Source organism: Lissotriton vulgaris, chromosome 12 (genome assembly GCF_964263255.1).
Source record: "Lissotriton vulgaris chromosome 12, aLisVul1.2, whole genome shotgun sequence".
Lineage (NCBI taxonomy): Eukaryota > Metazoa > Chordata > Amphibia > Caudata > Salamandridae > Lissotriton > Lissotriton vulgaris.
In genome coordinates, this window is record NC_141700.1 from 244,671,347 (window position 1) to 244,699,309 (window position 27,963).

A 27,963-nucleotide genomic window follows, 5' to 3' on the forward strand; every position below is an offset into this window, starting at 1 on the left:
CTGATACCCTTTCTCTATTGTTGTCATCTCTTTTCTCTTGTGCTTTCTTTCACTGTCCTCTGTCTCGTGATTTTGGAATCTCTTATCTCATTCTCACTGGCTGGCTCAATGATCCCAACACTTTTCGGCAAAAAATTGTTTCTTTGCAACAGGAATCCCTCTTTAATACACCCCTTGCAGTGGCCACATGTCATGTCAAGCACTGTGAGCCAGTCGTGGAGTTTTAACATACAGCACCATCCTGTGTTACGAGTAATAACCCCATGCCTTTAAATTTAAATGCTGAACTAAAAGAACCCTGATGCAAAGTATAGTTGAAAGATAAGCCAGAAATGAAGGAAGGTTTCTGAAACAACACTATTTATTTATTTATTTATAACGTTTGTGAGCACACATTGTGATCACGCGTAAACGCATAGTTGATTCAATGCAGCATCTTAGCAGCACAAAAGCCTTTAAGTTCATATCTTTGCAGCCATACCTGGTTTTAAGGATCCATTTAATTGAACTGCACAATTAGTCATTACATCCTTATTCTTCTTTATTTGGTAAGAGGCAACAACAAAGAGGAATGCATGTCGTTTATGATAAATACTGCAATAATGGATACACACGCCCATAAACACTGCTGTCCTGCAACGGACTAAGAGACACTTCTTGTCGAGGATGCAATTACACATTGTTTATTATAACCTGTGTGTTGAAATAATGAAAAATATGTCTGGCTGTATTGTGCCATAGACAATCCATTTGCACAAGTCGTTGTGTACATTGTATACTTGAAAAAAGGATCAAAGAAATAGATTTAAAAAACTGAACAATTAGTTATAAAAAATAACAATTGAACAAACTAATTCACAAATAGCTAATTTTGCTGCCAGTCTTAGATTACTGTCGAGGTTGAAAGTATTTAGCTCTGCAATTAACCAATTATTTCCAATGATTAGCTAGAACCAGGCTATGACATTTTAATCTCAAGTACCCAAATCATCAAGAGGGTCAGAGGTTCAATTAACTTAGAAAATCACCAAAGTTTATCTAGTTCGGATTCAGGCCAAATGAATTAAACCAGGTTTCTAATTTTAAAATGTAAAAAGTAGTAAATTCCAATTAGAAGATAAAAGCTTTAGGAATTAAACAAGACAATCATATTAAGCATACTTCAACGAGGACTTTTCACAACAAATAGTTAAATTGTACAACAGGTTGACAGTTACAGAATCAGGCTTAGCTGGTACACTCTTAATAGATAGAGCACTGTTTTTCATTAGTAAATTTATTAGAATTATATGTAAATGTATTCTCCTTCTTGGTATAAGACATAATAATGCATTTGAAGCATTTGAATATTTTTACAGTCACACACAAACATTATACCTCCAAAGAATTTACATTCACCTTTGCAAGCAATTATTTACTTTAAGATGTATTTACTTATATACTTTTTATTGTTCATTGAAAGAGTTAATTGAAGAACAGTGCTTTTTCGGCCCTTAAAGTAATAACCTCTTCTATTTCTTTAACATCAGTAGTCTTCTGTTCAGCAAGGTAGGTCCTGTTAGAATAACAGCTCTCAATTTTAGAATTTTACAACTATGTCTTGGAACAATTACCACTATCTTCTGCCTGGTTATCTTAATGATCTGGTTGGCTTAAAGTCAGATGGAACATTTCTCTACTAGCAGCAGTAGGCAGTGTTGTGCCCTTATATCCGGTGGAAAGTGTTTAATATCTATTAATGATGTTATATAGAGCTCCATAGCATGAAGTGTTATAAGCATGCTGCACTGTTTTAGAGCAACCATGAATTTAGTTTTTTCAGTGGGTACATTTTCAAGTTCAAAACACATTTGCTTCTTCAACTGATGAAGTGAAAGTATCTGTCTCTAAGTACATCTTTGAACTTTTTTCAGTCGTATTATCTAAGGGGATTTAATGTACATTGAACCATAAGAATCTTTATTCTTTTATAATTCTTATGTGGAATAAAGTACCGGAAGTGGCACGCTTAAGGATAATTCTTAAGTACTAGTTTATATCGTACTGCAGATCTCCCCAGTTCCAGATAAACTTCTGTAGAGGTGTGGGGCGGGAGAGTGGGGGGGGAGAGGACACACTTTAAAAGCACTAGACTATGTATTTTTTAGACAATAGTCTACTAATGTATCTCAGGAAATTTTCAGGTAAGACTAGGTACCTGTTGTTATCAAGCCAAAAAAGGTTGCTACAAATGCTAGATTATGAACCATCATGTTTTACCAAACACATCACTTCAGAGATCACTAGTAATCACAGTTTAGTCCCATCTCTCTGGCTGATAATGCATCTCCAAGTAATAATGAAAACCCTCAAAAGTCTTGTCTGCTACTACATTATTATTGGTTGTTGTATGTGGTGAATGTGTTGAGTGGGTATGATTGAAGGTGAGAGAAATCCAGACTTTGAAGTGTAAGTAAATGTATTGATTGTTTTGAATTTGTATCTTTATGTGTTTTTAATGGTGCAATTTTGTGAAAAATGAAAAATACAAAAAATTGAACAAGAAAAACATGATACTTGAATATAATTTCATTTTGATAAATTCAGACAGAAAAAGAAGTCGATGTCACTTTTTGTTTTGTGTCATTTAGTGTACAGTTATTAAGAAAAGAAACCATTGTACAGTACGGGCAGTTATTTTGTTATTTACTACATTATTATCAGCATCCACCAGTGCAAGGTGAATAAACTCACCCAATTTTGTCAGATTGCTGATTATGAAAATTGAAACGCTGTACCACAATATTGCGGTTTGTGACTATTATACTGAGTCTGAAATATTAACAAGCTTGAATTAATAATAAATCTACATTTACCCTTGATGTTCCAGGAATTAATACCATGGTTACAATATATGTTAAGGTTGATACTCCCAGAATAATAATGTGGCCCTCAACTAAAAATTAAGCCAAGAGCCATATAGGCCACATTAAAAAAAAAAGTAGACCAGTGTAAGATACACAGCTGCTTGGGACTGTTGTAAAATCAGTGTCCATTCAGTAGACTTCGTAAACTATTCAACTTGACTCTAGAGCAGCTATCCAGATGAAATGCAAAACATAATGCACTTTCCACACTGAAAGAAGAGGTCTCGCTAGTTATTTATTGGGGTCATCATGTTTCCAGTAAATTACTGTGGAAAGGAGTGTTGAATTATTTTGTGTAATTCAAAAATCAATATCACCCACAGTAAAAATGACCCCTGGACTGTGCGTGTTTTTATTGCTGTCGTTCCCATAAGCAATAATTTGAAGCCTTTTACTATCCCAGTATTAAACTAATGAAGGTAAGCTAATCGAAAATGCTGTTCATCACTGCGGATCTATTGTCACATTCAGATCACATTTGAGGATGCTCAACTCATTGTGACTAAAGTCTGTTGAAGGAGAAGAAGATACTTTAAAATATGCTCTTAATAATTCATTGATTTTTAAAAGTGGCCCAATCATAATAATGTTTAATGCAGGGACGCCACATTTATAGCAAATTTATGGTGCACATGTCCCTGTTCGTAGCTTAAATGCCTGAGCAGGAACACAGTGTGAGTTCATTTGGATATATTCAATACTGTTGGATTACACGTCAAGGCTGGGGCCTTCAAATGCAGTCTGTGTCTGGGTGGCCCGCGCTGCCTCGTCGCCAACAACCAGATGTTGCTCAAGTGGACAAACTCACATGTATAGCAGAGGTCTAAACCGACAGTTAGCCAATTAAAAGCTCAAAATACACCTCCTATGAAAACTGTTCAATAACAAACAGCCTCTTATCAGGGCATGACTTGATGCCCAGTGCACATAAAACACACTAGGGTCCATACCTTGCCTTTGCGACACGCCTTCAAAGGTGCCCTGCTGTAGTCATCTTTACCCTCCAAGAAGTTTATTTTTTTCCAGTGGACATCAATATTGGGCTAAAGCGCAACTGGCATTCTCCTACTTAAGAGTGTTATTCACCATTGTCTACTGTAAATAATGTGTTTGCTTTAAAGATGTTGGGAGCCGTATTTATGAAAAAAATAGTAAACTGCACCCAGAGATTTACTTCTGTGCGGTTGCGGATTTACTACTTTCACGATTCGAAACAGTATGGACCTGGCACAGATTTCCATGAGGATTCCATTTGGAATACCGATATTCCAAACGTTATTCCCGCCGTACAGTTTTCCATGGTGGAGAACTCTGTATAGGGGCAATGGATTTCTTTGTGCAAGTGCATTTTGTTTCTGCAGGGAAAATATTTTACTGTGTGGAGACAACCATTCCCTGACACTCCCACCAAATGTGAGTGTTTGCCATTCTCCTTCCCACCCTGGAAGGAGAGTTATGCCAGCATAGTGCTGGTGTACATCTAGCACCATTTCCATGGTGGGAAGGAATCAGATAGCAGTTTGGAATTGTCAATAGACTTCCATGTTTATGAGTTTTTTAAATATTTCAAGGCAAGCCATGCCTTAACATGTCCAGTTCCCTGCCTGTGGAGACAGACCTCTGTACTCGTCCCAGAAATCTGAGCCCCATAAATGGGCTTACGCCAAGTAGGGACCTCGTTGAGAATTCCTGTCAAGCATAGAAAAGACAAATTTGGTCATAAACTTCAGTTTAGTATGAAATTTACCATATGTGGACAGGACTCAATGATGTGCTGGCTTCATTTTTTTTTGTTTAACTAATGCTTCCTAGTCTGAGCGCTGAGCCTGCTTGTCCTATTCACAAAGGAATGGTTGCTTGTTTTGCTGTGCCTGATTGACTGACTGAATTTAGTCTGTTCAATGAAGCCTTTCTCAGAATGATAAAGAAGCCAATCACAAAGCTGCGAAACGTGAAGAGACTAGCAAAAGAGCACAGTTACAGGGGGGTGAGGGAAAAGAAAACAGTTTAGCGGAGGCATACAAAGGCCTCCGATTGTTAATTTAATTGATTCATAGATTGCACAGATTGCCTTGAGATTGTCCTTGGAATTAGAAGCTAGTGTCTTAATAAATGGCATCTTGCGAATGGGTTGCAGGGTTTGTTCATTGGGAGAACAACTGGTCTCCTTTCTGTAATTGTGTCTTCCCAGGAGAGCAAAATGCCTTTTAGAGGTAAACACCTCCCTGAAAGCACCTTTGAAACAATGGAAGCCCCTTCAACAACATGAAAATGCACAAAGACATTTAAATCAAACATTGGTAAAGCCGGTAGGTCCTGCCTTTTATAGCACATGGCTATGGGCTTTGCCAATGCCTGTTTGTCTAATGTAAAGTAAATGGAAAAAATAAATACATTTCAACATGGTCACCGGTGCATGAACACATTTGCACATGCACCAGCGGCCAATTTGGAATGCTCTTTCCTTTAGTTTATGATGCTTTTTATGATAAAACTATTCCAAGATGGTTATACATGCTGCTGCATGATTGTGCACACATGGGAAGCCATTATGGAATGTGTTTTATCTTAAAGATAAAGCATTTCAAGATGGTAGACCATGCACATGCATACTGGGGCACTGACAGACATTTTTGGATTTGTTTAACTGTAATATACTAATCCAGTGTAGTCGACAGCTTTACATAACGTAACATAACATAACGTTTATGTGGGACCGTATGCAAGCTAAAGGAAGCAAGCTGCCCTGTGCAAGAAGCAAGCATTGTGAAAATGCCAGGCCTTCACGTAAAGCATTTACAACTAGAGGTATTTCATGAGTAGCCCGGGGTCGAATGAGCTGCTGGTGTAAATAAATGAGTGAGATACACTGAAGATTGATTGCTTTGTAGTACTCCTATATGTTACCTAGGGGTAGACGAGGTAGCTAGTGATTCCACTGGCTTACCTTTTGGTAGCAATTGCCCAGCCCTTTCAACTCCTGATCTAAGGGGAGATGAAGGAAACATCAGAAATAGAAAGCAAGTCATGTTGCAAGTCCTTTTTTTGTGCGAGTCATTACCAGGGACAGTGATGGTCATCTGTGAAGCCGGGAGAAAACAACGATTTGGGTAACTGTAGATTGTATTGGGGATAAATGTTGTTTTTCAGTCATCTTCAAAGGGCTGAAACATGCTTGTGTGAAATTCCACTAAGATATTGTCTACTTATGAATTATGGATCTCCTAGTTGGTTGCAGATATGTGTTTCCCCTGAAGAAGCGCCTGATTGTGCAAAGTGCATTGGGATTCTTTGAGGACAAAGAAGGTATGGATTTAAATGATAAAAACAACGTTTGTTTGGAAGATTTTAAGAAGAAAGATTTTTTAATAAACTCATATTTCAGTCATTAACAAGAATACCTACACATTAATATATAGCTTAATGTAGATATTGAAAAGCATCAATTGAACTAGAGACAAAACTCAGACAGTGAGCAAGATATACATGTTCAACTTAAGATCATTTGAGATTTGATTTTTTGCATAGCACCACAAAATTATTTTACAGCCACTATGAAAGTAGGGACAGATCCCCTATGCAATTCCTCAGTCACTACCATCTTATTGTAAGATTATCTGTTATAAGCCTGTTTAAACAGCTCAGTTTTTAAGGAAATCTAAACTGGAGAAATTAGGGTTCTGCTGTTAACCTAATGAGTAGACCATTTGAAAATCTGGGCCTACTTATATGTTTTATCCCCATAGGCAGATTTAAGGGCTCTGGTTGAGATGCAGTGGCATGGCAGTTTTGGTAAGTACCACTGGCCTATGCACCAGTATGACTTGTCTATGATTCACAGAACCTCGAACTTATTTCATAATCGAACCAGGTGCTAGTGGAGTGACTTCAAGGTAGTTTCAGATGGTCTAGTTTCTGGCATAGCCTGCCCGCTTAATTCAGCACTCTCTACAATCTGTCAGTAGGATTCTTTAAGAGTCAAGGATTGATGATGCTTGCTGGTTGATGAGAGGAAGGCATTTTGATGCTTTGTGATACATTTCAAGCTGGATATGTATGCCTTCAACTACCACCAGTAAACAAACTGATTTAGCCTTAAGACACAAACTTGTGGCCCTATGGAAAATCTATAAAAAGAAAATATGGGCCCACACATGAAATGGCCACAATTGTTGGGTGATCCTCTTCCATGCCATCAAGTCAAGAAACAAAATACATTCTGGGAGATTGTAGACAAAAGTGACCAGGGACACCCCATGGCAAACACAGCAAACGTTGCTGCATGCTAATAAGTAAATCATGTCATCATGGCCAATGCTCCCGTGTTTCTATCAACCAACATAGGATGAACTATGGCGATGGAAACCTCCCCTGTTATTGTACAGATTAACTCATGGACCTCAGTACAGCATACCCCTCCAAGCATGGAGACCACATGTTTCAATTGCCAACAGGTGTGTGATGTAATGAGCAGTAAAAGGTGAGACTGGGCGCCAGGCCCACATGGCCTAGCGCAAGAACTTTTCAAAGTGAACCCCAAATACTGGGCAGCACTTTTACCCCCTCTATGCAATTACCGCATCTCTACTGATCAGATTCCGGACTCCTGGGGAGGGGCAATAATCCACCCAATATATAAAGGAGGAAAAGCCATGGATCCAGGAAATTATTGACAAATGTCCTTACTAGACAAGGAGACAAAATATTATGCAAGCCTCCTGCTGGAAGAGCTCGACTCATGGGCGAATGAACATTGTATTGCTCCTCCTTACCAAACAGTTCAGAGAAGGGTTGGGCACTACTGCAAATGTCCTTGTAAAGGCTATGATAACTGATGATGCAATCAAAACAAAATCTATGGTATATTTGTTTGGTTTGATAGATTGCAGAGCTGCCATTGATTCAGTCCCACATAACATCCTAAGACAGAAACTAGCAGTATGAGATAGACCACCCCTTTAACTGAAAAGTATAGTTACTTTGTACTCAAACTCTTGGCTTCAAGTTAAATTTGGGGAATGCAGCACCCTAGCACGTAAAATACCAACCTTAACAGGTTTAAAACAAGGCTGCGTCATGGCCTCACTGCTTTTAAACATCTCTTTGGCTGATCTTCTTTCACATTTAGAAGAAGTGAAAGCACATGCCCCAAAGCTTGGTGGCAAATCAATTAGCTGCCTTATTTAGGCAAATAATGCCCTCCTGATATCCAAAACGAGAGTGGGGCGACAGCGGCTCCTTAATAAATTACATGAAATGCAACCGGCTCTCTGTTTCCCTCGAGAAAGCTAGAATAATGATAATGGGCACAAAGATAACGAATTAAAACTGCTGTGGAATACAAGTAGCTGGGGGTGATCATGCACAACCGCAGCACTTACCTTCCCCGCATGGAGTCAATAAAAGAAAAATCTGCTTCCTTACTTCACATGTTTCTAAAGCTTTAAAAAAAGTTCCTTGGGTCTTCCTGTGAACTATTACTTAATAAGATATGCGCCAAATTCCTGCCCACCCTAGCATATGGCACCGAGGCTGTACTTGAGAGGTTCCAACCAACTGGACAAACTCTTAGTCAGATCCTACAGAAAGGATTTTCATCTTTCAAAACATGCTTCCCCACCACAAATTTGCCTGGAATTTGGCTGATCCAATCAAATTCTGGAAAGACAAGGGGCCTTTCTGAAGACTTGCTTCTAGCTCCATACAGCGAGGCCTGATACGCTGGAAAGCCAATTATGGCTATAAATAACAAGCGCTAGCAGCAAATGTGCAGCCCAGACTTTGCTGGACCACTCATTACAGAACCTACAGGTAGCTGCACTGTGGGCAGCTCCCCTCACCTTTACATGTTATAAAAGCTAATTACCAAAGTGGTGCACAAAAAGTCGCATTTGGCAGACAATCAAAAACTAGCTCTTTCCACGCATACTTGGATGGTTGTAAATAATTCAAACAAACTGGGTCTGCAACCCAATTAAAGTGTTTGCATTTTGAAACATGTTACACAAAAGCTTGTCCAATTCAGATTGGACGATCTGCCAACCTTGGATTGTATACCCGTAAGGATCAGGAAAAGCCCAAATTTTCTCTGCAGGCTCTGTCACTCTTACAGGGAATCAATTGTGTACATTGTCCGCATCCGCGCTGGCCTGTTGCTCGAAAAGGCGTGCATTACTAAAATCACGATTTCAGCTACTGGGGATACATTCTTGCTGACCAGCTGTAATGGCCGCCCTTAAAGCAGAGTACCCAAGACTACCAAAAGATCTGTGAAATGTATGCAGGCAGCTGAACAGCTATTGAGCACCGCAGCGGCCTGCGAATGACTGATTTCTAGCATTAATGAGCATCCTTTGTCTCTTTTGCATTTTGCTCCTATTTATCTAAAATAGGGTGGCTTTATCATTCCTTGAACAGATAAACCTGCCCTAAGAACATTACTAGGGCTGACTGAGAAGACTTTTGGAGCTGACTATTCATTAATCCTGGCTGTCTATTTGATCAAAAATCAGCCAACTCGCCATTCCCTCATTACATAAAATGTAAGGTAGGAAATAGCCCATGATAAAGTTTTGATCAGCTTGGATCCGCTTTTATGTTGTTTTTACCTGTGATATATGTATATTTATTCACAATGGTTTTATTAATCTCCTTTCGGGTTTATTTAACTAAGACAAAATAAACAGTTGGTATACTACCATTAAACAGGGAAACAAAGGAGATTTCTGCTTCTGAGTTGACCCCTCCCATTGTTTTATTTTTGCGATACAATCAGTGAAGATCCAAGCTTTATTGGCTATTCAAACGGCGAGGGTCTAGGCGTTTTAGTTCTACTTTTGAAGTTGACGCTTTCGTTGATCCATGTAGAAGTGGGTGAGGCATTTGGTAATACTGGATTGACTTGCCAAATGGAAGAGGAGCTGGGATCATCTGCATACAGTGCATTTGAGTTTTTGAACAGTCTCAGGGCCGGGAGGGCCCCAGCAGTGCTGTGCAGGTCACCTTACTTGTGGGTGATAAAAGAGATTAAATAACCACAGATGGCTTCAACGATTGAAGAAAGAATGGATCCATTTTATGTCATTTTTGAAAATTTAAAAATTAACACAATCCCGTTTTTGGTTGTGATTGGACTCTTTAATTAAGTCAAAATTGGAAATTCTTTGACAATATTAACTGTTTCCTTTGTCTGAATTGATGCCTCACTGATACATTAGGGAGAAGAATGTTGTTGTTTTTTTATCTCCTTGAGTACTAATTCCTGTCTATTGTGATCTTATCAAAAGTATATTGAGATTTGAGTTATTGTTGTTCGTACTTGTAGCGCACTCTGCAGGTCCTCTCTTACACTATTCATATTAGGCTGTAAAGCCTACTTTTGTTTCATTTCAGACTGGCACTATTATGTCCAATTAGGGTACTTAGTTTCGATGAAAGCTTTTGGCCCTTGATTCCAAAGATTGGGGGATTATGACAATTCTTATCGAACTGTTATCAAAGCCTCCCTAGTTTAATCAGTTCCACTTGTTGATTGGCGTGGGACTGGTTGTGGCTAATGCCACATGTTGATGGGAAGGAGGATGATAAAGGTTTGACAAGAACAGACTTGCAGTCACAAGGTTGAATGTATGGCCGCCGGGATGTGTTGGCTGGTTGGTGGTTAACCATGGCATGTCTGTTTTCAAACATCTATATACAAATTAGGGACAAGGAGCGCACGGAGGTCCAGCATACGTGCTCCAATTAGTAACCAAGTGACAACAAGAGGTAAGAAGTTCCTAAAGAAATGGAGAGAAGGAACAAGTGCAGGTCGGTGCTTAAGAGCTGAGAACCCAGATGGTGGCCATCTGAATGCTCAGGAGCAAGAGCCCTCACACACCCAGATGGGTGTCATGTTTCATCATAGGGCATGCTCGCTAGAATAGGGGACCCAATAAATAAAAATATGATTAGGGCACTCCTCATCCTATTTTAACTCAATCACAGAAGTGAGTTAAAATAGCCAATCTACACTTGAGAGCCCATACACGTACTCCCTCGCTTCACACACAGCAAAAAACAAAAAGACCTCCGGCAAGGAGCCCCCTTGTGAGTGCCCTTGGGACATTGCAGCGCTGACCCGATGAGGAGCAAGCCCTATGATGAAGCATGACGCCATCTGGGGGTGTGAGGGCTCTTGCTCCTGAGCAATGAGATGCCCCCCATCTTCGTCCTCAACTCTTAACCCTTTCGCTGCTGATGACGAGCTCAGCTCGTCATCACCCACGGGTGTCGTGTGCTGATGACGAGCTGAGCTCGTCTCATATCTGCAGCAGAATAGCAATTTGCAGCACAGCGCAAAAATCCCCGCAGCAGCCATGTGGTTAAGCACTGACCGGTACTTGTTCTTTCTCTCCATTTCTTTATTAAATTACTCCACTACTACAGGAGATATTTAGGGTGATGGGACAGCGAGCAGCCACCCATTCAAACAACGAATACTTATAATGTTGTAAATGAGGAACCAGGGGCCAGATGTAGGAGCCCTAATACCGGTCGGAAACGGCCGATTTCGGCCGTTTCCGACCGGTATTAGGGTTTTCAGATGTAGGGTCTGAAAAATACAGAATCGGTATATTTACCGATTCGGTAAATATACCGATTCTGTAATTACAAATGTAGGTGGCACAGTTTACAGTGCCACAGGCCCTTAAGAGTCGGTATTTTACTACACAATCCTATTGTGTGGTAAAATACCGAATTCAGGTGTGCATGCACATCTGTGCAGGCACACCTGTGCAATGTGACACACAGACATGCCCTTAGGGCATGTATGTGTGCCACATTGCACACAAGCCTGTACTTGGGGTGCTTGAGGGTGTCAAAGTGGCACCCTCTGCACCCTTGCAGGATTCGGTATTTACCGATTCTGTAAATACAAGAATCGGTATTTCCCATTGATTCCTATGGCTTCAAAGCCCATAGGAATCAATGGGAAATACCGATTCTGTATTTACAGAATCGGTAAATACCGAATTTTACAGATTCTGTAATTCAGATTTTATAATTACCTAAATCTGCCCCCTTCCCATTTACAGACTCTTAAATAACGAATCGGTAAAATTCGGTATTTAAGAGTATGTAAATGGGAATTACCTACATCTAGCCCCATATTTCTGACTCCATTTTCAACTTTTGTGCACATATATGGCACTTAAATATATAAAAAAAAAAATCGAATCAGTGCTCCTTTGATGCTGCCTTATATTTATTGATGATCGCAACTTTGAAATTATATAGATTTTTTTTTTTTTTACAAATATATGTGTGTTTTCTGCTGCCGTTAGCTGCGTATAGGTACACCAGCCCTTTCTCATTCACCCCAGGCGTTTTATCAATTTGGTTAAATATTTACTACCCCTATTGCTGCTGTGAAGGACTTTGAGAGAGCGCAAACTAACCAAAATGAAGAAATGCATCACACTTATACGTAGTAAGCACAAACCATGAAGAGAAATGCCATGAGTGCTGATAGTAACTACATCTATATTCTGAAATTATGTGGTTAACTTAGAGAATGCATATAGAAGTGGAACTAATGAAGACATGAGTGCAATGTATAACTTTATTAGATGTGATTAATCATGGTCCATGTTAAATGTAGCTGCTAATAGGAAGATGGCGTGCTGTGAGCACGGAAAGAGACAGGCCTCATGCATGGCCATGACAGAAGGAATCAGACTGGTATACCTTTCATTTCTTGGACCGCACTCATGTTATGATTACATTATATTATTCAGAAGGACTATATTATATAGATGTGAGTTCTTTTATTAATTCGCAAAATGTGATACTATGTGATTTTATTCAACGTGAATATTCTTGAATCTATGTTGTGCAGTTGTCAAATGCAAGATGACATACGGAAACGTAGAACGTGGTAGGCCTCAGGGCCTGAGCAAGGCGGGAGGGGGAAGGCGACTGAAATATACAATGTGGATTGCACTAATGTTTAGAATTAATGAGTGGGTTTTTGATTTACAGATGTGTTTACTGAATCAGTAGAATAAGAGTATTAACATGCTAACAATTAAAGAAGAAATCGAATATTATAAAACTGTTGTAGGGCTGGAAAGCTTTAAATGTTGATTTACACGTATTAGTCTGGAAAGGGGAATGTTGTGACGCAGGTGGAAAACCATAAGATTTGGGACTTGGCTCCAAATGTCTGTCTGGAAGAGAAAAGGGGGTATTCAATTATTAGATATGAATAGAAGCCTGTTCTTGAAATGGACCAGACATGTAGGAGGGTTCCGGAATGTTTAAGGGGTATCAGCGGGCCGGAGAAGCGTCTGGAAAGCAAGGTCGACTCTAACCGCAAGGCCTCATCATGGAAACAGCCAGAAGCTACACCACGTGAGGGGCGTCTCACGAGGGGCGTCCTAAATGTTGTTGTGATTTTGTATTAGGGACAGCACCCCTGGGTGGAGTTAGAGCAGAAGCCTGAGGACCCTTTAGAGAGCGGATGGGTAGGCAGAGAGGGGCCATGACTGGAGGACTTTAGGTTTTCACCAAGAGTTTAGAGTGAGTGACTTCCCTCGGGAGTCATTCACTGCTGACACCTTTGATAGGTAGAGACCTGGTTAAGTAGGGATACCATCTAGTGCAGGGTAGGGAAAGCCTAACCTGTAATTTCTTTCCGCCTGTAATGAGCGATAGATTTCAATACGTGTCTATGCTAACGGCACTATTGTTTTTAGAACTGGTATTGATAGTTTCCGTTGTTCGTCTGAGGGCTTTCAGAGAACACGTGTATGTAGTTGGGCCCGTGTATTTGGTGAATCTCATCTTGAGATGCTTGTACTTACAACTTATAATAAACCTTTGAAAGCTAGAAGTTGTTTGTGATCCTTTGAAGCAGAGTCCTTTAATGGGGGGAACTAATTTGGTAAAGATGCACTTTATTTCTCAATGACAGGCAATAAAGATTCAGTCGACCAGAGCGGGGTTTTAGATCGATAGTGATAAGGTATTGATCGAAATCTCAGCCCTATCAGTTGGTAGCTATAGAGAATGGTTGCCTTCTTGAGGAAGGTGATCTAGGCCAGGTTAGATTACCCCCAGGCCCCTAGAGATTGATGATCGGAAGAACCGCCCGCGGAAGAAGGACCGGATGACGTGAGACAGAAAAGCAGCAGTATCGGTCGAGAGTGAGTATAAAGGGTCATGCGTGTTAAGATTGCGGTGTCTTGTATTGTATCTATGTTGTAATGTCTGGCGGAGTTGAATGACTGTAGAGAGACTGTGGAACAGGTTGTGAGCGCGCGCAACCGGTGGAAATCTTAGGCTCAAGGAGAGCTTAAGTGGTTCGGGTGTATCGGACACCCAGAAGTAATTATTAACCAGGGTGAAGGGGGTCATGAGGTACCAGTGACCACTCGAAGGACCAGATAGGGGGAGTGAGTGCGCGAGTAACAGACGCTGGTCGGAAGTTACTGTGTGCGTAAAGAACCTATCAGAGAGACGACAGACATCTCGTCAGTTGTGTTAATAATTACAGATAGACTGTGGACGTACAGTCGAGAGAAGTGACCGCTTGGTCGGAAGTAGTCATTTTTCGGTGTGTGAATGGGACGCATGCATGACCGCGAGGAGAGTTGAGAAAGGAGGGGTGCTGCTGCGAAGCGGAGACTAGTGACGTCAGAAGGTGCCGCGCTGGGATTGGTCGGCCGGTGAAAGACCGTGCTGCGATAGGCCAGCTAGCGAAGTCGCGCTAGGATTGGTGGATTGTCATCAGGAAGTAAACAAAGTATTCAAGCTGGAAATCTTGCGCATAATTATGAAGTGTTTTAAATGGTTAAGAGCGCTGTTTAAAAGAGAGCGCAGGGGATCGTACGAGGGGGAAGAAGCCCCGCCGGAGGGTACGCCAGCTCATTACATGGGGGTAAATGTTGGGCTGCACACGATTCTGTGGATTTCAGAGTGGAGTAAGATGACAGATGGAAATGAGGAACTCACGTTCCCGAAGTACGGGACGTATAGATTAGAGGTGCTACACAGACTAAAAGCAGTTATGACCGCTACGAGACCCTTGCCTAGACCAACACAGTTTGAAGCCCTTAATGCATGGATTAGGGCAGCGCATGAAAAGAACATGAACAGACGACAGGAAAGAGTGAAACGCTCGGTAAGAGCAGTACAGGATGCTAAGTGGGATGAGGATGCTAAAAGATGGAGGGCGCATAACATGGAAGTAAACAAATTGTATCCAGTGTTAGAGATGCCCGGAAATAAAAGCCCCCTAGAGGAGGATGACGAGAGCGAGACGGAGGACAGCCTGATAAACAGATTATTGACAGACAGGCCGCCTCCGTATAACAGAGCAGAAGGAGATGCCGAGAAAGGGGGGGGCAATGCAGGAGAGCATGGGCCGCTTCCCAGTTCCGATTGGGATCCCGCTGCAAAGAAAGAACTGTCCCAGCCTAGCCAAGTGCAACAGGTGGTCGGGAGGTTTGTGGTGCAAAGAGCGCCAGAAACGGCGTGTGCCACATCCTACGCATTACCTGATGCACTACAGGTACCTGTTACCATAGGTCCTATAGTGTCGGTATATGACCCAGACAGGGCTAGAGGGGAAGAGCGAGTACGAAGGGACAGAGAAAGAGCAGAGATGGCAAGAAGGAAGGATACGATCAATTCCCCAAGTCAGTTGCCGATACCAAGAGATTGGAGCACCCCAGCACACACAACAGGCGATCTGGGGGATATTAGATGGCCAGAGGATATGAGGGGACCAGGACGGAAATCTTTTCAGGAGTTCAACGAGTACATGAAGAAATGGGATGAGGCAGTTGAGGCTCAAAAGAACATTATAGCGGCAGAAGCTGAAAGGGAAAGTCAGGACAGCAGAGCCCGGACTCACTGCGGGGCTGAAGAGAGCAGTCCGGAGTGGGACGGAAGGGAGAAAGACAGTAGGGGATTCACCCATTGGGCCCGGAGTGGAGGTAGATCAAAGCTGGAAAATGGGGGCCCAGAGAACGGGGGGGTGTCTCCCCCGATACATAATGAAGAAGACAGGAGGGCTCGGGAGTACAGGGATAGCTTTAAGTGTATCCACTGTGAGCCCAGCAGGAGGGAACAGAGTGGGAGTTGCGAGAGGCCGTACCATAGTCCTTGCGACGACGGACATGAGCGCAGCCCAGGGAATATGGGAAACCAGGAGGGATCGTATCAGATACTGAGTGATACGAGGCCAAGGGAGAATGGAGACCGAAAGGAGAGTAGTAGAGAAACTTACTGTGAGAAGAGAGGAGAGAATGGGCAAGGTGAGAAGGGGGGTAACAGGCCCGTGTTCCATCACCTTCCAAGGTCGGATGGCCGAGCCTGGGATCTGGAGAGATGGGAACAAGAGAGAGCACTCCCCAACTCTCCAGAACCCAAACGTAGGGCCCGGAGTTGGGATGGGAGAGACACCTGTCAACCTCCCTCGAAGGAATTATTGCGAGCAGAAATAAAAGCCAAAAGACTCGATGTCTCCAGCTTAAAGTCAGATCTGGATGACATGGTAGATGGTACCCTGCCCCTAGAAAGAATAGACATGTATGAGCAGGATGAAATTCTGTTCATAGCAAAGGACGTAACTCGAAAGGCGAGAGCAACCCATGAGAAATTAGTGGAACTAGCAGGCAAGTATATGGTAGACCTGTCAAGAACCAAAGCCTTACAAGGCAACCACAGGCTACATTACACAGACCGAGACCTAGATGAGAGGCGAACCATCGGATTGAAAACACACATAAAGGAACTGATCACTGGAATAAGGACATGGAGGGCCCTAGATAAGTGGGAAGAGAGGTGGTCCAAGAGAGGGACCGTTAGGAGAAGTACACTTATGATGACCCCAGGAGGACAGCAGGGAGTAGAGACATACCCTTTGAGGGAAGTCGCAAATGGGACCTACGTCCACGTCCCTTGGAGTAGGGGGGATTTAGCTGCTTTTACCACCTCTTTCCCCAAACTGCGGGAAAACCCTGTGGAGTGGTATAAGCAAGTTGAGAGGTTCGTAAAAATCTCAAAGGTCCTATGGATAGATTTGAACACACTGTTTGACATAGTGGTGCCAGGAGATTTGTGGACCGCATGCAAGGTTAGCGCTGAGTGGCCCATCATAGAGCCAGAGAGAGACGCTAGGACTAATGGGCCGGCTGAGAGTGTGATGGCAAAATTCGAAAGAGTAATGACGTGGCTGAAAGAGAAAGTGCCAATGCAAGACATAGATTGGGTAAAAATTGACCGAACGAGACAGGAACCCAAAGAGACAGTACACGAATACTATGAGAGATTGCTGAAGGCGTTTAAACAGTATAGCGGTCTGGATGTCATGGATCCGAGGGACATAGGGCAGTTTGTGTCCAAGTTTGTCCTAGGCCTGAGACCGGATATTAGTTTAATGATCCAGCAGCACTTGATTTGTTGGCAAAACAAACCCCTAGATGAAATACTGAGGTATGCCAGGTACTGCTGTGATGAGATAGATTCTAAGGCTAAGAAACTAAAGGAGAAACTGATGGTGGTACAGATGCAGGCAGCAGGAAAGGGAGGACAGCAGCAACAGCAACCAGGAACCGGTACTGGAGGAAGGAAACAATACAGCCAGAACAAGGGCAATGAGGAGAACTCCACCTTTAGACCTAGGATAGATGTAGCTACCTTAAAGAAAACGACTAGGTGCCACCAGTGTAACGAGCTGGGGCATTGGAAACGCGAGTGTCCCTATAATATTGAGATAGGAGACCAAGAGGTGGAAGAGGAAGAGACTCAGGGTGCGCCTACAAGAGGGATAACGCAATTCCAGGGAAAGGTGCTCAAAGGGGGGCCTCCTCCCCGAGCCCAGTTCCCGCAGGCACCCAGAGTAGGGACTATGGGTAAGACATATAGACAGATGCCCCTGTTTGTAGGAGGAGAGGAATGCTATTATGTGGACCCACTAACGGGACAGAGAGTGGAAAGAGATGACTGCATCCTCGGGGCAGCCCTGGAAGTAGACCAAAGGGGACCCTATGTTGAGGCCGAAGTGGCAGGGTTCCCCACGACATTTCTAGTGGACACAGGAGCCACTCGATCCACGATCAGATCAGCCGCAGTCCCAGGCCTGCCCATGTCGGGGGAGACCATACAAGTGGTGGGGGTCGCTAACAAGAGAATGACCAGTCCCTTGACTGAGCCCGTGCAGGTGAAAATAGGGAAGTACAGTGAGGAGCACCAGTTTGTGTTTTGCGATTCTAGTCCTGTATGTCTGCTAGGAAGAGACCTTTTGTGCAAATTGAACTGCACTATATACTGTACTCCGCAAGGAGTGGAGGTACTGACAAATGATGATGATGCAGACTTTAAAGTCGCGAATTCCAGAATATGTGTGGAGCTGTATCCCACTCTGACAGTAGACGAGCTCCCCTGGGACTTGAGGGAGACAGTCGCTCCAGAAGTGTGGGATTTCACTGGGGAAGAGATTGGGTTGGTGAAAGGAGTAGACCCAGTGAAAATTGTAGTGAAACCTCATGCTGAGTTCCCAAGAACACCTCAGTATAAATTGACACCAGAAACGATCGCAGGTATACAACCCGTGATTGAGTCCATGATTAAGCAGGGAATACTGAAGGAAATCGTGGGTAGTCCATGTAACTCCCCGATTATGGGTCTGCAGAAACCTAATGGGAAATTTCGGATAGTGCAGGACCTTAGAAAGATTAATAACATAGTCGTTTCATGTTGTCCAGTGGTACCGAATCCATCAGTGATACTGTTTCAGATACCGTTCCAAGCAGAATGGTTCACTGTGATTGATCTTTGCCAGGCTTTCTTTTCGATCCCTTTGGACGAAGAAAGCCATTTTCTTTTCGCATTTAAGCTGGAAGGTCGCGTCCTAACATGGTGTCGTATTCCTCAGGGGTATACAGAGAGCCCATCGATCTTCAACCAGCTCCTGAAGAAAAATCTTGAAAGTCTAGTACTGCCCCAGAGGTCAGTTCTGGTCCAGTACAGACAGAGGAAGCTTGCAGGGTGGACTCTATTGCTTTGTTAAACCATCTAGCCGAAAATGGGCATAAGGTGTCCCCGGGGAAATTGCAGTACTGCCTGACAGAGGTGCAGTACTTGGGACACAGAATTGAGAAAGGGAAACGGAAGGTGTCACCAGACCGGATAGAGGCCATCATGAAGATGAATGCGCCTAAAACACAGAGAGAAGTCAGAATGTTCCTAGGAATGGTGGGATATTGCCGACAGTGGATTGCAAACTTTTCACTGAAAGCAAAGCCCTTGCAAAAACTGACGCACAAGGAAGTGAGTGATCCGGTACCATGGGACAAAGACTGTTTGATGGCGTTCCTGCAGCTGAGAGAGGACTTGTGTCGTGCTCCGGCTCTGGGAATGCCAGATTACGATAAACCATTCTTGCTCTACTGCTGCGAGAGAGAGGGATGCGCGCTGTCTGTGTTAGTCCAAATCCATGGGAATGCCCGTAGACCAGTCGCTTACTTCTCGGCTACTTTAGACCCAGTAGCCGCAGCGTTGCCCGGATGTCTCAAATCCGTTGCTGCAACAGGTGTCAGCATTGAGAGATGTGAAAATATAGTGATGGGGCACCCGTTAGAGGTACATGTGCCCCATTCAGTGGAATTGTTGATGACCAGGACTAAAACTCAGCATCTGACGAATAGCAGGCTCACGCGCTATGAACAAGTCATTCTGGCTGCAGAGAATGTGACCCTCAGGAGATGCTCTGTTTTAAATCCTGCTACCTTAATGCCACTTCCAAATGATATCGAAGATGATGAAGAATGTACAGACCATGACTGCCTCGATGTGACTGAACTATGCACCAAACCAAGACCCGACATCGTAGATGAGCCACTGACCGACCCAGATGAAATTTTCTTTGTCGATGGCTCATGTGTAAGAGACGAAGTTGGGCAGTTAAGAGCAGCTTATGCTGTTTGCACAATTACTGGAGTAGTGGAAGCTGGATGCCTGGAAGGAGTACACTCCGCTCAGGTGGCCGAGATTATTGCCCTGACGCGTGCTTGCCTGGCAAGCAATCAAATCCGAGTCACCATATACACTGACAGTCAATATGGTTACGGGGTAGTTCATGATTACGGGCAGTTGTGGTCTCAAAGAGGTTTCATGACTTCTTCAGGCTCTCCCATTCGCAATGGAGAGTTTGTGCGCCTGTTGTTAGAAGCATTGCAATGTCCAGCAGGTATTGCTGTTGTAAAGTGTACCGCGCATACCAGAAACATGGACTTCGTGTCACAAGGCAATAGATATGCCGACGAAGTCGCACGGTATTGCGCGGAGACAGGATACTCTTTCACAGAGGTGGAAGTGGGTGGAATAAGTGTAAGGACTGAATTAGCGATGATATTGGAAACTGTTGATACTTGGGACGAACTGAAGGAAATGCAAGAAAATGCTCCTGACTGTGAAAAAGAAACATGGCAAAAAGCAGGATGTGTGGTGGGGGAGGCCCATTTCTGGGTTTCAGCAGATGGCAGAGCAGTGTTGCCCAATGAGATGGTGAGCCCAATGGCCCGACAAATACATGGTCCTGTCCACTTAGGAAGAGATGCTATGCTGAGAGTGTTTAGACAGACCTGGTTTAACCCCAAGTTCAGAGTAGCCGCTGAAGCAGTGTGCCAGCGTTGTGTGACGTGCCAGCAGTTGAATGTAGGGAAGAAGACACCAGTTGCACTGAGCCACATAGGGAGGTCAGGAGGTCCATTCAACCGAATACAGATAGATTTCATCGAAATGCCAAGGTGCAGCCGCCTCCGTTATATCCTGGTGGTTGTTTGCGTTTTCTCTAGATGGGTTGAGGCATATCCTACACGCAGGTGCGACACCCTCACAGTAGCTAAGATATTGCTCAGGGAGCTTATCCCGCGCTTCGGGGTGCCGGCCTCTTTGGAATCGGATAGGGGAACGCATTTCAACAGCTCGCTTGTGAAAATGATTTGCGCAGCTTTAAATATTGATCAAAAACTACATTGCAGCTACCGACCGGAAGCTTCAGGAATTGTGGAACAGATTAATGGCACCATCAAGGCCAGAATTGCAAAGGTGTGTTCATCAACATCCTTGAGTTGGCCTGATGCGTTGCCATTGGTCCTTATGAGCCTCCGTAGTACCCCGGATAGGAGAACTGGTTTGTCTCCTCATGAGGTACTGATGGGAAGAGCAATGAGGTTACCTTCTGTCCCAACTGCTGCATTGATTAGCATCACAGATGATATGATCCTGGACTATTGTAAGGGACTGTCTGACGCCATTCATTCTGTGTCCCTTCAGGTGCAGGCTGCCGAGGTACCATCGTGCCAGGACCCTTGTCATGACTTGCTTCCTGGGGATTGGGTCCTGGTGAAGAAGCACGTAAGAAGCAGCTGCTTGGATGTTCGTTGGCGTGGGCCCTTCCAGATCATCCTGACCACAAACACAGCCGTGAAAGTGGGAGGCCTGCCCAATTGGATCCACGCGTCGCATACGCGGAGAGTTCCAGCACCTCTGATAGAAACAGCTCCTCTCTCGGATAGACGTCCAGAGGCGGACCGAGAAGCCATAGAGGGGGCTAGCCAAGCTGTAGAGGTGCCAGAGGAAGCAGGGAACGAGTCTGACCAAGCTGAGGACGGTCAGTACAACAGCGAAACAGACAACGCTACTGAAGGAGAAAGTAGCTGGGAGTACGAGTCAGACACTGACAGGTCTGACAGGGAGCGTGAACCAACGAGGAGAAGAAGGAGTAGAAGGGTACGCGGAGAAGCTGATTGGCCGCAGAGAAGGAGCTCTAGCCTAAGGTCAACTCTGGAGAGAACCCTTCCTCCGATATCAGAAGACTCAGACCCAGAAGACGGTGCTCAGGGCGCTGAAGCACCAGAGTTGAGGAGGTCAAGAAGAGTGCGTGTGCCTAACAGAAGATACTCCACCCCCGAGTGGACATATCTGGTGACAGATGGCTTCGAAACCGGTGACGGGGAGGATCAGAGCGGTGGTGGTGTCCAGTTCTGAGCCCATCGTGACAGTGGAGATAAGATTGTTAGTGCCCGGTGTCGAACAAGAAGGGTCTCTGACATTCATGCTCCCCCGTCCTCCCCGCCTCAGCAAGATAAAGGACATGTTTCTCACAGAATTGCAATTCCCTGATTTTGGTTCAAAGATATCAGCCGCAGAAGAGCACAACCTTCGTCTGGAAATATTGAACTTTGCTGTCGAAGCTGCAGGCGAGCGCCTGATAGTGGATGCTTAAAAGACTTTGTAAATAAGCGTGAAGAAAAGAAGATTACCTAGCGCCTAGGAAGCAGAGATTCTTAGGGACTCTCCCTGAGATGATGGAGAAGGGCTAGGGTTGTCTGTATTTGAACTAAAAAGGACTTTGGCGGAAAGGGTTGTCAGCTTCCAGTTGCGTGGTTCTCAGGACAAAAGGAGTAAAAGAGACGGTGAAGGAACGAAAAAGAAAGGAACTTTGTGCTGAGTTAAGAGAGAACCACACTATCTGACGAAATGGAGGCCGGTACTCAGAACCGCAGAGCGAAATGTATAATAGGTACACTAATAGTAGGAGTGATAATACTAATAGCTTTAGTGGTAATGGTCTCTTATGTAAAGGGACGTGAGGAGGAGGCAAAGGTAACTGATGTGGCATCTGTAGAAGCGCTTACACCCACCATTGCTGGTGAGAAAGGGGAAAACACACACAAGAAAGCGTTATTGGCTGCAGAAGCCCGCAGGTTACATGTAGATGAGTCCCAAGGTGACTTTAGGTCAAATGCTTATGCTAAATTATTATATGAGTATGTGGATGCCATGGAGGTCAAGGACTGCTATGTCTGCATGCAGTTGCCGGCATCTGTGGATGAAGGCATTCGTTATCATCACCTCCCGCTGACTTATGGCATTACATGTAGCTTATTGCTTAGTATATTTTATGGGAGAGATAGTTTTGAATACTATTTCTCCAATTATGACTCAGTGTTACCAGAAGTCCCAAATTATAAGCAAATGAACAAATGGGACTACTGGAAGAGTGAAGACAGATTGGCCAAGTTCTTCATTCCTTGGATTACATTAGACACTTCACATTCCCGCAGAAATAACCTGACATGTAAGGTGTCAGAGGTCGAGAAGAAGTTCATAGGGCAGGTGGATGATCGGAATAGGAGACAAAAGATTTTGAAGAAATCAGGACAATGGAAAACGGATTGGACCGAAGAAGAAAAGGCACACAAGAGAAAGGGTAGTAGTGGTCCAATAGCTTTAGATAGAACAAAGAGAGGAAAGTTATGTCTCCATAGAGCCAAAACGTATTATGAAAATGTATACGTGGGAGAGGTTAGCTGTGAACATGCTTTCAATTTGGAGTATTACACCAAAGACTTCCTGAAAGGAATGCAAGTGATTCCTAACGTATATTTTGTATGTGGGAGAAATGCCTACGTGAAGCTACCTGATAATTGGTATGGCTCATGTTACTTGGCAATTATCTTCCCTAAAATATATCATGCCCAAGACTTAGAGATAATTGAGGGCAAGACATCATCGAGAGGAAGGAGAGATGTGAGTGCAGAAATGGTTGGAGATGTCTTTGGAGCTGTGTTCCCACTTCTGGGATTAGCTCTTAATGATGTTAAAATTAGACGGCTAGCAACAGTCGTAGACAGGTTGTCTGCCAGTACTGCTCAGTCCTTAATGCTGGTAGAAGGAGAGATGCAATCGATAAGGGCTATGGTTCTTCAGAACCGTCTTGCCTTAGATGTCCTATTAGCAAAAGAGGGCGGAGTCTGTAAGGCTTTGAAGGTCCAAGAATGTTGCACCTACATTCCAGACAATTCGAAGCCCCTTGATAAAGTTATTAGGAACATAACTGATATTCACAAGGAGATCGAAGACTTGAGCAGAGAAAATGTCTGGGAAAAGGTGGGCCAGGGGATAAGTGACGCAGGAGGTTGGCTCACCACCTTAGGCAAAAGCTTTGTGTGGAAAATACTGAAACCTATCATCATAATATTGATCTGTGGGATTGTGTTGTGGGGATTGGTGAGGGTATTCAAATGGTACAGATCAAGAAGGTCAGAGAGAGCTCGAAGTAAACAGCTGCAGAGATTGGCTGCCATACAAGATAGTCAGTACCGAAGTCTGAGGGCTTTGCAAACACAGAAACGGGTTATGCTAGCAATCACTGCAGTTTAAATGTTAATGATGACCCCGAGAGGTCATCAAAGGGGGGAACTGAGAGAGCGCAAACTAACCAAAATGAAGAAATGCATCACACTTATACGTAGTAAGCACAAACCATGAAGAGAAATGCCATGAGTGCTGATAGTAACTACATCTATATTCTGAAATTATGTGGTTAACTTAGAGAATGCATATAGAAGTGGAACTAATGAAGACATGAGTGCAATGTATAACTTTATTAGATGTGATTAATCATGGTCCATGTTAAATGTAGCTGCTAATAGGAAGATGGCGTGCTGTGAGCACGGAAAGAGACAGGCCTCATGCATGGCCATGACAGAAGGAATCAGACTGGTATACCTTTCATTTCTTGGACCGCACTCATGTTATGATTACATTATATTATTCAGAAGGACTATATTATATAGATGTGAGTTCTTTTATTAATTCGCAAAATGTGATACTATGTGATTTTATTCAACGTGAATATTCTTGAATCTATGTTGTGCAGTTGTCAAATGCAAGATGACATACGGAAACGTAGAACGTGGTAGGCCTCAGGGCCTGAGCAAGGCGGGAGGGGGAAGGCGACTGAAATATACAATGTGGATTGCACTAATGTTTAGAATTAATGAGTGGGTTTTTGATTTACAGATGTGTTTACTGAATCAGTAGAATAAGAGTATTAACATGCTAACAATTAAAGAAGAAATCGAATATTATAAAACTGTTGTAGGGCTGGAAAGCTTTAAATGTTGATTTACACGTATTAGTCTGGAAAGGGGAATGTTGTGACGCAGGTGGAAAACCATAAGATTTGGGACTTGGCTCCAAATGTCTGTCTGGAAGAGAAAAGGGGGTATTCAATTATTAGATATGAATAGAAGCCTGTTCTTGAAATGGACCAGACATGTAGGAGGGTTCCGGAATGTTTAAGGGGTATCAGCGGGCCGGAGAAGCGTCTGGAAAGCAAGGTCGACTCTAACCGCAAGGCCTCATCATGGAAACAGCCAGAAGCTACACCACGTGAGGGGCGTCTCACGAGGGGCGTCCTAAATGTTGTTGTGATTTTGTATTAGGGACAGCACCCCTGGGTGGAGTTAGAGCAGAAGCCTGAGGACCCTTTAGAGAGCGGATGGGTAGGCAGAGAGGGGCCATGACTGGAGGACTTTAGGTTTTCACCAAGAGTTTAGAGTGAGTGACTTCCCTCGGGAGTCATTCACTGCTGACACCTTTGATAGGTAGAGACCTGGTTAAGTAGGGATACCATCTAGTGCAGGGTAGGGAAAGCCTAACCTGTAATTTCTTTCCGCCTGTAATGAGCGATAGATTTCAATACGTGTCTATGCTAACGGCACTATTGTTTTTAGAACTGGTATTGATAGTTTCCGTTGTTCGTCTGAGGGCTTTCAGAGAACACGTGTATGTAGTTGGGCCCGTGTATTTGGTGAATCTCATCTTGAGATGCTTGTACTTACAACTTATAATAAACCTTTGAAAGCTAGAAGTTGTTTGTGATCCTTTGAAGCAGAGTCCTTTAATGGGGGGAACTAATTTGGTAAAGATGCACTTTATTTCTCAATGACAGGCAATAAAGATTCAGTCGACCAGAGCGGGGTTTTAGATCGATAGTGATAAGGTATTGATCGAAATCTCAGCCCTATCACTTTCATGCATGCACTGGTTTTTTCATACATAAGAAGTTTTGTGACTCGCAAACCCTCTACTTACCAGTTCAATTATTATCACTAGGGCGCTTTTTAGCTGAAACAATACTTTTGTGCTTACAGTTGCAAGGATGTGCTTTTTAAAAAATATACAGTAAATCCTAGCCTCATCACCAGGCTGTTACTTTTCAACTATTTTGCAGAGGTTGGCAATAGGCTGGTTCGCCTTCTGACATCATAGCATTGGAGGTTGATGCACGTGGCCTGGAGACGAGCTTTGGGGTCTGCTTTCACCGGGAAGTATTTTTCTATCGAAAAAAAACAACCTAAATCAAGTCAAAGTTGCGTTTTATTAAAAGGGCCATCCAAGTCCAGGACCTTTTGCCTTTAAGGTCACTAAAAAGGTTGTGTGAGGTGATATAACCCCTTAAATGCGATTTAGGCTCATAAAATGACACCAACAGATATCTTACAGTGATATTAAATGTGGAAACATTCGCTAAGAGATAACACCCAATGACATTCACCAATTCTTTCAAAATTTAGAAAGATGGGTTGTGTAGAGTCCTGCTGAACTCGTTCTAGTGTTTGCCAGGTACTGGTGTACCAGCCACTCCCCGAGGACGGGCTGTCACACCAGGGCACAAGTCCTAAAAAAGAAGTGGGGGGGGCTAATTTAGTTAATCATAATGCAAGTGGCATCACGGCGCGTGACACCGTGGCGTGTGACACTGCGGGGCCTGCCATCACAGCACGCGACATCAGATCTTACGCCCTCACATATATATTTAACATGTCTATTATGAGTACATTAGAGCATATTTTGAATATATAGCGAAACCCTCCACATTTAGGCAGAAGATTCACACTTTTGTAAGCTACACATAAAACAATGTTGCCTTTTGTCTGCGTGTACTTCCTCTACCCATAGTGCTTTAAAAGAAAAAATAGTGGTACTTAAATTATTTCAACGCCTCCTCAGGGGGTAGTAATCACTATATACATTGCATTTATTTTGTGTAAATACAGGGAAATACCAACACATCTGACATTCTTACAGTGAATGCATATCTTGTAAACAGGGACTAAACAAAGTGAAAAGCTGCCTCTCTTAAGTATGTGTGAAGTGCTAATAAGGTAGAGGAGTTGGCCTAATGGCTAGGGCGCTCAACCTCGGACCTGGGTTTGAGTCTCGGTAATGACGCTAAACATCCTGTGATTCTGGGCATATCACTTAATCTACCCGTGCCTAACAAAAATGAATGTGTGTCCTCATGTAATGTAACTGGTGCTATGTAAAGCGCTCTGATACCCGATTTGGGTCAAGTTCACGCTATAACGTTATATGATTGCTTATAACGCGCACTGTTAGTCAAAACTGTCCTGGCGCGAGAGAGGATCGTGGTGTCAGCCTAAGGAAACGAGGGAATCTACAAGGCTTGCCTGAATAAGTGTGTTTTCAGATGTTTTTTAAAGCACGTGAGCTTTGTCGTATGCCTAAGTGCGTCGGGAAGGTTGTTCCACATCTGAGCAGCTCTAACCGTCAGAGATTGCCCCCCTAGACGAACTCTCTTAAATCTAGGAATGACCAAATGTCTAAGGGTGGCAGATTGCAGCTGACGAGGAGGTTGGTAAAAAGCAAATCTGTCCCTTATAAAACTCTGCAAAAAAATAAAAAGGTGTGAGCCTTTATTTCCCCTCTGCTGCATTTGTATCTAGGTGTGAGGCTCTAACCCCTCCCAGCCTGGAGACTTCAACAAAAGGAGGCTTGATGACCCCCTCATATTCGGCCTTTGTTATGGTCTGACGTGAGTCCCATGCTCTCCACACCACTGGAGTCAAGCTATCCTGGCTGAAGACGGCTGATAGCCAGAAACCGGTCCTAGGATTCTTGATTCCGGTCCAGAAAAGACATGGCTTGGCAGTTCGGGCTGGACTGTTCCCATGAGGCACAGGGTAAAGGCTGATTTGCATATGGCCATGTCTGAACTGGGGTGGTGTGGAGTGCACAAAAACGATGGATTTAGGCCCAGATCTCTGTACTGGGGTGAATGTATGACATTGTTCTGTATTCTGTCCATCAATTGTTGTTTTTGCATTTGTCACCCCGAGTGGGATGGGTATGCTCAGACATGAGTCCCATGCTCTCCACACCACTGGAGTCAAGCTATCCTGGCTGAAGA

At 43.5% G+C, this 27,963-nt stretch overlaps 1 protein-coding gene across 4 annotated transcripts in view; it reads left to right on the plus strand.

The window, feature by feature from the left end:
* SMPD3 (sphingomyelin phosphodiesterase 3) overlaps positions 1–27,963 on the plus strand; it is a 976,655-nt gene that overhangs the window by 767,696 nt on the left and 180,996 nt on the right. For 3 of the 4 annotated variants that reach the window (XM_086947744.1, XM_086947745.1, XM_086947746.1), the window contains one exon: positions 21,234–22,667. The exons of the other annotated variant lie outside the window; for it this stretch is intronic. In XM_086947744.1, the coding sequence (XP_086803870.1) occupies positions 21,234–21,947 (714 nt within the window). In that variant the 3' untranslated portion in view covers positions 21,948–22,667. Of the gene's footprint in view, positions 1–21,233; positions 22,668–27,963 lie in introns of those variants that run through there. 4 annotated transcript variants of the gene reach the window in all.